General features: G+C 35.6%; 1 protein-coding gene across 3 annotated transcripts; it reads right to left on the minus strand.

The window, feature by feature from the left end:
- Positions 1-8,176: 8,176 nt before the first annotated feature.
- Positions 8,177-13,626, minus strand: LOC149157954 (uncharacterized). Of its 3 annotated transcripts, none has more exons than XM_089436059.1 (4): positions 13,298-13,626; positions 11,456-11,763; positions 8,674-11,307; positions 8,177-8,454 (listed from the first exon to the last, which is right to left on the minus strand). In XM_089436059.1, the coding sequence occupies exons 2-4, from the start codon at positions 11,544-11,546 to the stop codon at positions 8,408-8,410; spliced, it is 2,772 nt and encodes a 923-aa protein (XP_089292185.1). In that variant the 5' UTR covers positions 11,547-11,763; positions 13,298-13,626; the 3' UTR covers positions 8,177-8,407. The 3 variants fall into 3 exon arrangements, with proteins under 3 accessions (XP_089292185.1, XP_089292187.1, XP_089292186.1); XM_089436061.1 differs by lacking the exon at positions 13,298-13,626 and adding an exon at positions 12,052-12,453; XM_089436060.1 differs by lacking the exon at positions 13,298-13,626 and adding an exon at positions 11,984-12,453.
- Between the last annotated feature and the right edge of the window lie 325 nt (positions 13,627-13,951).

Here is a 13,951-nt window from a genome sequence, read left to right on the forward strand (position 1 = left end):
ATCATCTCCTAAGGAAACTTCACTACCATCATATCTTCCATACTCTGAAAACCACTTTTAGTGAGAAGTCATATGAAAGGATGCCCCTAAGTAGACCAACCATTCTTCATGATCTACATGTGTACTTAAAGAAACCAAGTACACACCCCCTTCTTCATTTAAGGAGGTTTTTCCTTCTATAGAAGGATAATCATCAAATCCCTTCCCTTTCTCTACAATTTGGATCTATAATATTTCTTGTAATGCCATTATTTTTTGTATCTCCAACATACCTTTATGATTTTTCCTGGAGATTTAGATCTTCCTCGAGATTTAGATCTCCCACTTGAGGAATTATATTTATTTCTATTTTGGGAGTGTCCTCAAATAGAAAAGGCATTTATGATTTGAATTTCCATGGTTTTCTATCTCATCTCCTTCGATAACAAATATGCGACTATATCATCACAACTTAAAGTAGTGCATTACTACCTATGGTAACAACCAAACCATCCCACGACTTTAAAAAATAATACAACAAACTAATACACACATATTCATTTGAAATCTTAATATCAACAGATAATAGCTAACTTACCACAAGAGTGAAGGTGTTTAAATGCTCTGTCTCCAAGTCTCCATCCTTCATCTTCAAGTTATACAACTTTTAAGTAGGATTTTTTTTTCCACTATGAACATAGAATGATACAAATTCCCTAACTTGTTCCATAATGCCTTCACTGTAGATTCTCTCGAAACATTTAATAATATTGAGTCTGAGAGATACAACCATATTGTGCACTTTTCTTTTCGATCCAACTTGGTCGAGTCTTCTGTCGACATCCTTGTCATTGCAATATCCAAATCCATAGTGATCCACTGATCTTTGTCCACCAATAAATCTTCCATTTTGAACTTTAACAACTCAAAACTCTGCCCATTGAATTTCTTGATTTCTTTGAAGTACTTGCCATTTCCTTTCACCATAATAATTGGTTATGTAGATCTCCCATTATAATAAGGTCTACCACAGGCCTAAGAAAAATCCCTTAGCCACAAAATAATCCCCTTAAAGCCAAAACTATTCTGATACCAAATGTAGGTTTTAACCCTATACAATTAATTGCTACAAACAGAGTCATGATAAAATAGAAAATATGCAATGACAAACATGCACATTAACACCCAAATTTTACTCTAGAAACCTAAACTGGGAAAACTAGAAAGATTTTTCAGTATATCTCTCTTTATATATATATATATATATCCCTTGGCATCCATAAACTGCCAATATATTTATCCTCGATTAAAATACAACAATAATTATTTAAACAAAACTACAAAACCATGGGTTAAACCACCATGTACTACAAAATTTCTAAAAACTATATGCTAAAAACTACCAAAAGTTGACACAAAAAATCAGCGATTTTTTTGGGATGTTGCCCTTGAACTTTTAAGAAGGGATCCTTTGCCCTAAATAGGACCCCCCCACTAAAATTGACACCATGTACAATGTGTGGGGATAGTCATGCAAAAAATATGACACATAGCCAACTTCCACTACCTTCAAGTTGTTCATCGATAAAAGGGTATATATCAAACTTATGTTTCAATCATTGTGTAAGGCTTTTTGTTCCTTATCAGTAAGAGATACATAATGAATATCTTCATATAACTCATCCATAGATGCATTCTCATCCATGACAACAAAAGTGTATTGGATCAACCTATTTATCCTTTTATTCTTAATAATATTTGTGCGAGTTTCTTCCATAGTACCAACTTCAATTTTGTTACCCTCACCATCTTAACTATGAATTCTAGCATCTAGAATTCCAAGCATTGACACTCTTCTCTTTGTAATTAAAAATAAATAAATATAATTAGTATAAAATATTAATATATCTAAAACTATTGAAAAATGAGAAAAAACATGTTTTCTTTATCTTACCAAGGGGTGATATCGTTTTCCCTCTTCCAGGAGCCCATGCTCTAAGAAATTTTTCCTAGTTGTTGGTCTATTAATTATTCTGCTCTTTATGCCCTTGTGCAAGGGAAATAATGTTTTCCATCACCAATATCAAGAAATTTAGGATGATTCTAAGATGGTTTCTCATGATTTCTAGTCTACCCAAATAGTTGCATTTATCGAGATCAATATATGCTTTGAGAGCCAATGCTTCATTAGTATAACACTGTATATACGCCAATCGGTTGGTTGCACCAATGTGCAAGTTAGATTTCTCTAACTTTGTTTTCCATTGCAAAAAAATATTCAACTCATTCATTAGTACAATAAGAATGCATTAAAAAAATTTTAATTATGCCCCAACGAAATTTCACCTACTTCTTACTCTATAGAAAAAAAGGGTTTGTTTTCATTTGGGTGGCCATCATTTCAATACTGTAATTTTTTTATCTTTTATTTTTTTATTAGCAATGAACATGTTGATAGTATAGAATAATCGTCATTGATGGAAAATACATGTGACATCATGTTGACGGTGTTGGAAATATGTCAACCAAGGGGGTCTCCCTGATGTGAAGTCCCAATTAGACCTTACACCGTTTGAAATAGGAGCCCCATCCGGAAATCAACTCAACTGCCATGTATTCTTGTAGGTTTGGCTTGGCTACAAAACTCAACAAAAAAGAGTTATGCACAGGTAATCGCGGATCAACAAGTGAGTATCCCTGGTGATTATTCGGTTGTATGTGTGTCCAGATTATTCAACTGCGGAGGGAGAGGGAAGTAAGCCTCTAGGAGAGCAGTAATAGTACCACTCGGGTAGAGAGACACACACACGAAAAATATCCTTTTAACATCCAATGGAATAGTCCACAAAGATGCGATGGTCACTGCAACCATTTTAATAAAGAAAGATATGTTTAACATCCAACATAATATCCCACAAGGATGCAACAATTATAGCAACCATTACAACGCATTCTCAATATGATAAGTACTAAAATAACCGAAATAGTTCAACTTCTTTAGCATAGATGAAAGAAAACATGAATTACAAATATCCATAGAATAGTCTTACAAATATTCATAATTCATGAAGAAGAGCGTGTTGTCCACGAAACTTATAATATTAAGTAAAAGTCCTAAGACAATGTATGCAACGAACACCACTATCTCCAATAGTGGAGCATTAGAGCCACTGCTTGCTCCCCAAAAGAACTAGCTTGTCTCCCTAATGCCTTGCAGAAGGAGCCAAGGCGAAAATTCATTTGCTCATATAATGAGGGTGTATATATAACCAATGAGGTGATGCTTCACCTCCTTTGTGACTTTTTGACTACCCTCGTGATTGTTTGACTTCCTATGACTTTTCGACTTTACATGACTCTTCATCTTCTGTACATGCCCTTTCGACTTCCACTTTACAATACATTTTGAATAAGAAATTACATGATCCACAATAATTATGTGGCATACGACAACTCATGACATGACATTGTTGGCATGGACTGCTTGATGACATGGAAATGTCAAGCCACTTCTACTGCTGCTTGATACATGTTTTCTTGAGGATGCTCTTCTATCCACCTCCTTATGGCTTAGAGGTAAGGAGTCTTCAATGATATCAAGTCTTGAGCTATGGTCGCAAACTAGTGTCCCTTTGTCTTCTCTTGATTGATTAGCTTGCATAATCAACTACAAAGATGTCTTTCAACATGTTTCCCTTCTCCATCTCCTTCTTCATCATCTTGTCATGGTGTGATAGAGTACATGCATTTGCAATTCACTCATGACGAGATGACATCAGTCCAATAAACCCCTAGTCTAAGATGGTGCATATTGATCCACTGACTGAGCTGGAAACGGGTGGAAGGCTGAGGGAGAGTCTAAGTGACTGCGCAATTGCGCAACTCATGTATTTAGGGGTGAAGCTTGAGCCTTGAGACCACGCAATGTGTAGTTCAGGTTGGACTGAGGATGAAAATTGCGCAGTCTGGGAGGTTAATGTGATAGGCTGAGCGGATGGGCACTAGTTCAGCCTATTGTGCAATTCCGAAAGGCAGAGGAGGTTGGGTAACTGTGCAATTGTGCAACTTAGGAGCTCAATGGCTAAGCTTGAGCTTAGAGATTTCGTAATGCACAGTTGGGGCCAGACTAGAGGGTTGTATTGCGCAATTCTAGGGGCTAAGGTCTGGGCTTGAGCATTGAAACTACGCAGTGCACAGTCCTGGGAGGTAGGAACTGTAGATTGCGCAATGTCAAGGGGCAAGGTTACAACTTGAGGGTTGGAACTATGCATTGCGCAGTTGGGGAAGGTCAAATGAGGCTAAGTTACTGGGAATTTTTTGAAATTTGGCTAAGTGTGGGATCAATGAACAAATGTGATCAATGACATGACTTGACTGTGACCACAAACTTAGAACACTTGGCAACACAACAACATAGATCATTCGTGACACATGAACAATACTTTTCTCTCAGTGCGACAACTTTGCGATGCTTACAACAAGTGTGACGCCAAAGATACACTTTGTAACGACCGTGACGACAATGCTTAAAAGTTTGGGAATGAGCGCGATAAATTTTTACATGGTTAGATCAACTCATTTGCACAAATATAACCCTTTGAAACCACCAAAACAAGCTTATACACATTATGCGACAACTAACATGTGAAAAAATGACATTTGCCTTTCTTGCAAAAGGGACCAAAACACTTAAAGAAAACACATGGAATGGATTTCAATGTTTGCGACGACAATATACAAGACCAAGGCAGGCTCTGAAATTTGGTGCAAGCCAAAATTTTGGAGGGTGTTGTAGCAGTGAAAACACATCACTTAATTAATATCTTAATTTTTAACTATAATAAAATGTTTGGTGAAAAAATGACATTGCTTGAGAGACATCACTAATGTCACATGAAAGATGTCAAGAACATTGCCATATTGGATATTAGCTCAAGAATGTTGCTTAAAATTATGTTTGTTAGGACCAATACATAAAAAAAATGCTCAAATTCACATTTTTAACTGGATATTGATGCCAAAAAAAGCTTTTTCATCAAATGTCAATTTAAATGTTGAATTTCAACCTAAATGAAATATTCTATTAACCTAACATTTTATCTCGAAAAATATAAGATTTACTTTAAACACTATCATTAAAATGAAATGAAGTGTTTAGAAATTTTCTCTGAATTATATTACCATAAAAAAAATATATTTTCTATATAATAAAACCAATTAAAATTCCATATCAACCAATAAACATGTTGATATTTTTTAATAACAAAATCTAAAACAAACATTTTCTTGAAACTATATAACTCCATATTCAAATAACCAGAATATGCAAGTACATATTTTCTACAAACTAAAACTAAATAAATCCAAAGTAACCCAAAAAAAATGCAACTACTGGTTTCAAAACAAAGAATATAAATAAATCCATATTCAATTAGCCAAAAAAATGCAACTACATGTTTGAAATCAAAGAATAGTTCCAGACTTTGAATGTCAATATCAACACCATGGACTTACATTTTAGCATTTTCATGCTTAATCATGTTACCTACTTACTAACTTGGTTTTGTACACCATTTTAAGAGTTCCTTATTAATAAACAATGTAATGTTTGGTATGAAAAGTCAAAGTACAAGAGAAAAAGAAAGGCAAACTAAGTCTCATGTCGGTGTTTTAAATGCAAATAAAAAAATATATAATAAAATAAAAATCAAATAAAAGAGAAATCAAATAAAAGAGGCCACAGTGATGGCACCATCTTTCATCCTTTCATTGCCATTCCTTCCTTCCTGCCTTAGTAAAATTAAGGATTAGCCTTTAGGATTGGCATAAAGAAAAGAGTTTTAGTGTCTCATTTATTTATTTATGCATTTAAATAATAAACCTATCAACGATTATAAAATAATGTTCGAAAACACATTTATTTAATAATGTTAGAAAACACATTTATTTGTTTCTGCATTTAAATAATAAGCTTATGAACGATTAGAAAATAAAATTAGAAAATACCTTTATAATAAGGTATCTTTCTGTTAAAATTTTGACCCTATCTAGCTAATCTCACAGAATTACTGGCCAGCTGCCAGAAAATTTTGGTTTACAAGAAAGGGTGGCCTACATAAATTGTTAGTTTGCATGGTGAATTAGATTTTGAGTCTTCATCTAAAAACGTTAATTTTCACTTCTCGAATTTATTTTGAATCCGGGTTTGGGTTATTTTAATTTGGGATATTATTATTTATTTTAAAGTTAATTTTTTATATAAATTTATTTAATTAAATTAATTAATCTTAATTTAATTATCAATAATTATTAAATAATTTAATTTATATAGTGCTGTGTTTTGTTGGAATATTATATTTATTGTAAGTCAAAATTTGCCCACCCAATCTCTTTCCAATCTCTTTCGTTGAAGGAAAACAATCCCTGTCTAGTTAATTCCTAATCGGCCCCTTGCTGCAAAATCTGTTTGTAAAGGGTTTTATAAAATGGCTAAACTTAAATTAAGCATGGATTTAATGCAAACCTATATACACAAAATATCATTTAGCTGAATTATATTACAACGTGAGATTTATCTAATTTAAAATAGAAGGATAAACTCTCATTACAGAAAGTTATGAGAATATGTCTGTCCAGTTAATTCCTAATTGGTCCCTTGCTGCAAAATCTGTTTATAAACAATTTTGTAAAATGGCTAAATTTAAATTAAGTATGGATTTAATGCAAATTTATATACACAAAATACCATTTAGCTGAATTATATTACAATGTGAGATTTATCTAATTTAAAATAGAAGGATAAATTATTATTAGAGAAAGTTATGGGAATATGTTAGCATCCGTTTCTTGGTATTGTCTTTTCATCAAGGGGATTATTGGAAAGTTGAACCAGCTCATCATCAATTTGAATAAGAAAATGATTAAATTGCAAAAAACCAAAAACAAGGAATTAATGGTCCCATAAACTATTTTTAATTTCATAAATATTAAAATACTATTTCATTTCATAATTTCAGATCAATTTTTTGAATACAGCAATTGGAACCTATATTTTGGTAAATATGATTTTGTATTGGAGTATTATGAAATTTATTGATTGAAATCCACGAATGCAAAGATCATAAATTCTGAATAAATTCACCCAATTTCAACATGTACATATATCATTTACCAAATTCTTCCAATACAGCAATGGGAACTTATATTTTGGTAAATATGATTTTGTATGGGAATATTGTGAAATTTATTGGTTGAATTCTGAATAGATTCACCCAATTCCATGGATTTCAACATGTACATATTTCATTAACCAAATTCTGATAATTTCTATTTAAAAAAAACTCCAATTTAAAATGTTATGTCTATCAGAGTTTGAAATTGTTGATGTTGGTGTGTAAGGGTCAGCTGTCCTCCTGGGCAAGAGGCTAGGTTGCAATCAGGGTGGTCAATAGTATTATGTATGAGAATAAGGGTAAATGTTACTTGAAGGCACATCATAGTATTATGTATGAGAATAAGGGTAAATGTTACTTTAAGGCTTTAAGGCACATCATAGTATTATGTATGAGAATAAGGGTAAATGTTACTTTAAGGCACATGATCCATTGTTATTGTTATTGTTATGGTGTCTACTATTGACAGTATGGGATTTTGATTTATTTGTGAAGGTTATCTATGTTCAAATCAATACGATCAGGTTGAAATTGCTTTTTGGTTTTGGAATATTGACACTAAGGATTTTTATTTATTTGTGAAGGTTATCTATGTTCAAATCAATATGATCAGGTTGAAATTGTTTTGATTTACTACGAATTTATTTTTCTTTCTATCCAAAAAAATATGTTAATGACCCAAGCAGGAATGGCAATCTGCCCCTTTACAGATCACTAACAGTTATTTCAGGTGACCCGGATTGGCAATCTGCCCCTTTACAGATCACTAACAGTTATTTCAGTTGACCCGGATTTTCTCTGTACATGATGATACAGCTGTATGTCTGATGTTGAGATTTGTATCAATAAAGATGTTGAGATTTGTATCAATAAAGACTAGATGGTAGGTCTGATGTTGAGATTTAATAAAGACTAGATGGTATGTCTGATGTTGAGATTTGTATCAATAAAGACTAGATGGTAACTCTAAGCGATGTAAACTTTTTCAGAGATTGTATCAACAGAGACTAGACGGTAACTATAAGTGATGTAATTTTTTTCCTGATTCAAAAATGGCAGGCCATATGGAGAGTGCATATTGCAGTACTGAAACTGACATTGCTAATTCAGAAACAAATTCTACCGATTTTAAGAACAAAGACTTCTTCCCTGACACTTCGGTGTTATTTCTGAGGTGTCAGGGCAAGAATAACGAGAGATGCGCTTCGCAGTCAATTTGGAAACCTGATGAAGGCCAAAGGAAGTGAACTTCATTCTCAGATTCTGACCCAACAGATAATGTTTTCATTTGGGGCAAAACTTCCTGAAAAACAACATCGGAATCTGGACTAAGGGCTTCCATTATTCTATTTCAAAAAGGAAAATAAAATGGAAATCTCTGTTATTGGCAGTTAGAAATTTTCGGCGACAAAAGGGTTATGCACATTTAACATTGTCTACACCAGTTTCTACGACCAGAATTTTTTTCCAGGATGTCTTTACAGTAACTAAGAATTGCATCAGCGCGAACAGCAGATCTAACCTTGAATGATTCTGATGAATGAATGGATCAGGAGGCAACCGATTGTGAACTCCATACTTTTCATACTTTGCTTCCTTGCCAGTGTCACCTGCTGAAGGTCAAGTTTCTCTTTGCGTAATCGATTGACATCTTGCAAGAGTTCATTTTTCTCATTAATTTGCTTGGAAGAATCTTCAAGCAACAGTTTATTTTTTTCATCCAAGTTCATCATCTTAGTTCGCAGTTTCTCAATCTCCAGGGTCTGCTCAGCTTTCGACTGGACTCCAACTTTAGGATCATTTGTCTCGGACAGAACATTGACTTTAAGATCATTTATCTCTGATAGAACGTAGGAAAGTTCTTGATTGCTAATTTCATCCCTTTTGCGTAGCAGCTCACCTTTCTGAATATAAATATGAGCCATCCCAGCCTCAAGCTTTTCACTTTTGATATGTAACATATCTGCTTTATCTTTTAGGCTTTTTATAATCGCATCACTGATTGCAATTTGTTCTTCTAAACTCGTGTTTTTCTCCTGTAACTGTAAAAGCTCTTCTTTGATGACTGAAATCTTTCCTGCAAGCTCTTCACTTTCTTTGCAGGCATTTTGAAGGTCATCTTTCAACTTTCCATTCTCTTGCAACAATGTTCTGAGAGAGTTCCGCAACAGAAGATTTTCTTCCTCTTTCATTAGAGCTGTTTGATATATATTTATTCTGAGCTTTCTACATTCTTCCTTCAATTTTTGGACATGGTCAGGTGTGTCAGTGATGTCTCTTTTAAGTGTTACATTCTCTTCCCGTATGTAATCATCATCTCCAGCAAGTTTCTTCAGTGGTTCTTCTTTGCTTGATATCTCAAGTTTGGGAGATTTATTTTCAGCATTAAAGAAGACGAGTTCAGTATGCAACTTTTCCAATTCTACTTTGAGCTTTTGACCTTCTTCAACTTCTTTGTGAAACTCGGTTTTGAGATGCGCATGCTCCTCCTTCAAATGAAGGATAAGCTGCTCAAGTTCAAGAACATGCTCATGAAAAGTCTCTTGCTGCATTTGTTCAGTTTCCAATGCTCTAAGTTGCTCTGCATCGTCATTTAAAAGGTGACATGTTGACTTCGGAAAAGGAAATTGCTGCTTACCTGAAAGAATATTGTTTTCAAGTGCCTCGTTTTCAGTGATCAAAACATGTGCCTCATGTTCCCACTTCTGCAGAACTTCTCTTAATTTTTCAATTTCACTTTGCAACTGTCTATTTTCTGCTTCAAGTTTGCTCAACCTCATTTCAAGCATGCTATTTTTCTTTCTGGACTCGAGCAACTGATCTGACAATGTTTTGTTCTGTTCCTGCAAGCCAAAGATTGATCCATTCAGGGTCTCAATCTGAACATTCTGCTCCTGTGAAGCATCTAACTTTACAGACAGCATTTGGTTTTGCTTTCTCAAACTATTCAACTTTTCCTCCATTCCTCCCAGCATGCTTGCTTTCAGTAACAATTCTGCTCCAAGCTGTTCTTTCTCCTTTAACAAGTTAGAATTTAGCAGCTCAAGGTCATTGACATGAATGGTTTTTACAGAATTTTCTTTCATAAGACTCTCATTTTCTTCTTGAAAATGCTTGATCTCTGACTCAGCGTGACATAGCTTCTGATTACCTGTTTCATTCTGCAGATGCGATATATTATTCTCTTCCTGCATCTCTGACAGTTTGTGTTTCATATTGTCAATCTCAACTTCTAATGTGTGAATTTGCCTCTTCTGAGCTGAAGTATCAGTTTCCATTTCCCTAATTCTGCTTTCAGCCATTTCATAGTCCTGGTGACACCTTTGAAAGTCAAGTCTTAGAGCAACATTCTCTTCCTGTGAGATATGCAGTTTTTTCTGCAGATCTTGAATCTCCATTTCGAGCTCATGGGTCATTTTGCCGGGACCTTGCAATCCCACGACCAGTTGACCATCTTCTTTTTGCAAGATCTCATTGCTTCTTCCAGATTGCTCTACTTGCACAGCCATTGACTTGATCTGAGATTCCAACTCACTATTTCTAGTTTGCAATCCAGCAATCCGCTCTTGTAGATTCACCATATTATCCAACTTACCTTCCGCTTCCTTCCTTGGGATCTCATTTCCTTCTTTAAGGTGCAGGATGCCTTCTTGCAACTCCCTGGTCTTCTGTTGAAGAATGCAATATTCTTCTTGGACTTTCTCAAACTCAGTTCTGTATCTTTCTTTCTGCTCCTTTAACATTTGAAGGTCAAGATGAGGCTTTGGTGATTTTTCAGAATCATCTGAAATGCTAATTGAAGAACTATCATCACTATTGCCATAACCTTTTTTAGAACCATCTGTGTTTCTGGAACCAAGGAAGAAATCGAACCCAGCTGCTCTCCCTTTGATTTCCACTTTTGTGCTATGCTGAGAACCTGCAGGTGAATCATCATGGAGACCGTACTGCTTTTTGAGATCAGTTGGAATGTTTTTTCTAAGCTCGCCTGTGAGGTGATCATAGCGCTCTGCCAATGAACGATACATTCTATAGAATTCTTCGACATGGTTGATGAGTTCGGGCCTTTTCTTGTAATACATCTCTGCCTTCTTGGCAAATGAATCTGCATCCTCTTCAATCAGTTTCAGCATTGTCTTCACATGTTTATCCATGCCTGTAAAAGCAAAATGTGTCATGTATCAATTCATTTAAAATGAACTTGGCAGACAGACAAACATCAAAATGAAAACAAAAAAATATATAAAATACAGCTGTAATTGCACAAATCAACCAAAACTCCAAGGCAAAACCAGAATGCATACCTTCCAAATTTTCTTCCAGCCATCCTGAATTTTTGGGACTGATATGACTGTCCCACAACCAAGGATGTGACTTTTCATCTCTACTATTCATCTTGCAGGCAGTCTTGCTGATGATATCAAAGGATTTGCAGAATTTTGCAATGGCACTAATCCTTTGACATGAGGAACTGTACCCTTGATTTGACAGGAAATATTTGAAGCTTTGCTGATTGAGAGCTTCAAAGTCTATTCATGGTTTCCTCCAATACGAAGAACCACCCGTAGGCGTAAAAAATGGAGTGCAGCGTGAAATCAAATGATCAAAATCCCTGGAAACAAGCTACAATCTCAGTAAACAGTTTAATACAGGAACTCCAGAAATATCATAAAACAAACAGCAAAGATGATGATGAAACTCTTTTGAAGAAACACTGACGACCATTACTTAAGCAGAAAGAAAACATAGCAAGGGGGGAAATATAACAGAGTTTGCCTCTCTAATCTAACTATACTAGAATATCAAGCAACAAGGAAGCCAGAAATCTGCACATCAATGTTATTGCTTTGAGGTCGAAGTGTCAATCAACCATCCACGAGAAAATCTGAGCCAGACGAACCTTCGGGTCTCAAATGGATGTATATCCCAAGAAGGAGCTTGATATTGATAAAACAACCCACCATAGTGCAAGCCAGGCAGAGCCATAGAGAGAAAGGTCAAACTGTAGAATCTTTAACATTGCCAGGAGAAGCCAAAGCAACCTGAGTTATACAAAGGAAGAAGTCCCTCCAATTTCAGAAAAATTGGCGGAAGAAAAGAGGAAAAAGCCAAAGGTAATTAGAAAATGGATTGCAGGGCGTTTATTAGGCTTTGGATTGACGTGAATAAGTTCACTGTTAAATTGTTTGTGAATAAGTGTATTGTTAAGACACCCCTCTTAACACTCATCATTTATCATCACTCATCATTGTGATAAGTCACGATACTCCACAGGTTCAAATCTCGTTCAAATCTCCATGGGTGGTCCCCTGCCTAGCCTAAATCCGTAGGCTGAACCAGTATGGCTGGGATGATCTCGTCATAAGAGAGTGGCATTTGTCAAACAACAACATTTTACAGATATGTCTTTAGAAAAATCACTTATTTTTGAAAGAAAACACTCATTTTTTTGAGCTGGAGTGGAATCCAAGAGATGATCTCGTCATAAGAGAGTGACATTTGTCAAATAGCAACATTCTGGGACAAGTCACTCTGGGGATTCGCAGGTAGAGCCCATACAGGAATGGGATCTAAAATTCTGGGACAAGTCACTTTGGGGATTCTCAGGTAGAGCCCATACAGGAATGCATTGAGAATCAAACATGGGCCAGTTGTGGTAGACTCTGCCCAGCTTACCAGTAAACCACAGCCAACCAAGTCAGCATTCTTAGGTAGAGCCCATACAGGCATGCATTGATAATCAAACCTGGGCCAGTTGTGGTAGACTCTACCCAGCTTACCAGTAAACCAGAGCGTAACCAAGTCAGAATTCTCAGGTAAAGCCCATACAGGACTGCTTTGAGAATCAAGCCTGGGCCAATTGTGGTAAACTCTGCCCATCTTACCAGTAAACCACAGCCTAACCAAGTCAGGTAGAGCCCATACAGGAATGCATTGAGAATCAAACCTGGGCCAATTGTTGTAAACTCTACCCAGCTTACCAGTAACCACAGCCCAACGAAGTCAACAATTCATCACTGTATAGTAAAGTAAGAATAAAAGCATCACAAGGCATCTGAATCAGACATTGGTCATAAGCAACAAGAGGACTTGATCAGAGAAAACCGATGAGGAAAAGCTAATTGCAAGGCTGCAATATTTCTTACCTCAATCAATAGAATGTGAAGTGGCCAGGTTCTTCTAGGGTGCTTGTATCACCACATCCCAGATTTTCTTCAAATTGCAGTAATCCTATTACAGCTGATGCCTCCATCAAATTTGGTAGCTTAGAAAGGTTAAAAATGTATAAATCAGCCTTGAAGCTACTATGGCTGGTAGGCCATTGATGAGCTTATGGATCATTAAAGTATATGTCCACCTCGCCTCTGTGTGGCGTTGGATATTTGAAACAACAGTATACTTTTTAAGTCAAAGAAAAGAAGAAAAAGACGCTGAGTAGCAGATAGACACAGGCATTTGCTAATGCCATGTGTTAGATGCACGTCCTACCTACAAGGATGGTGGACGCTAGATAAAACCAGGGCCCCGCCAAGCAAAAGGCTGGACATCATTAATTCGAGTCGTTTTCTTGAAACGTGAGTTGCGTTGTGCCATGTGAACGTTGAATTCCCATAAAAACTCCTGAATCTCTCGCAAACACATTCACACGGAGCTATCAATTTAAAGTTTGGTTTGTTATGTCTATAAGGTTCGAACTCAGGACTTTCTTTGAATTAGCTCCAACCCCTCCAGTTTAATGTCTTTGATGTTTCTTTGAATAAGCTCCAACCTCTCCATTTTAATGTATTTAATGTTTTTAA

Source organism: Pinus tabuliformis, chromosome 5_2 (genome assembly GCF_031772625.1).
Source record: "Pinus tabuliformis cultivar Carrire ecotype Pingquan chromosome 5_2, CPIR1, whole genome shotgun sequence".
Lineage (NCBI taxonomy): Eukaryota > Viridiplantae > Streptophyta > Pinopsida > Pinales > Pinaceae > Pinus > Pinus tabuliformis.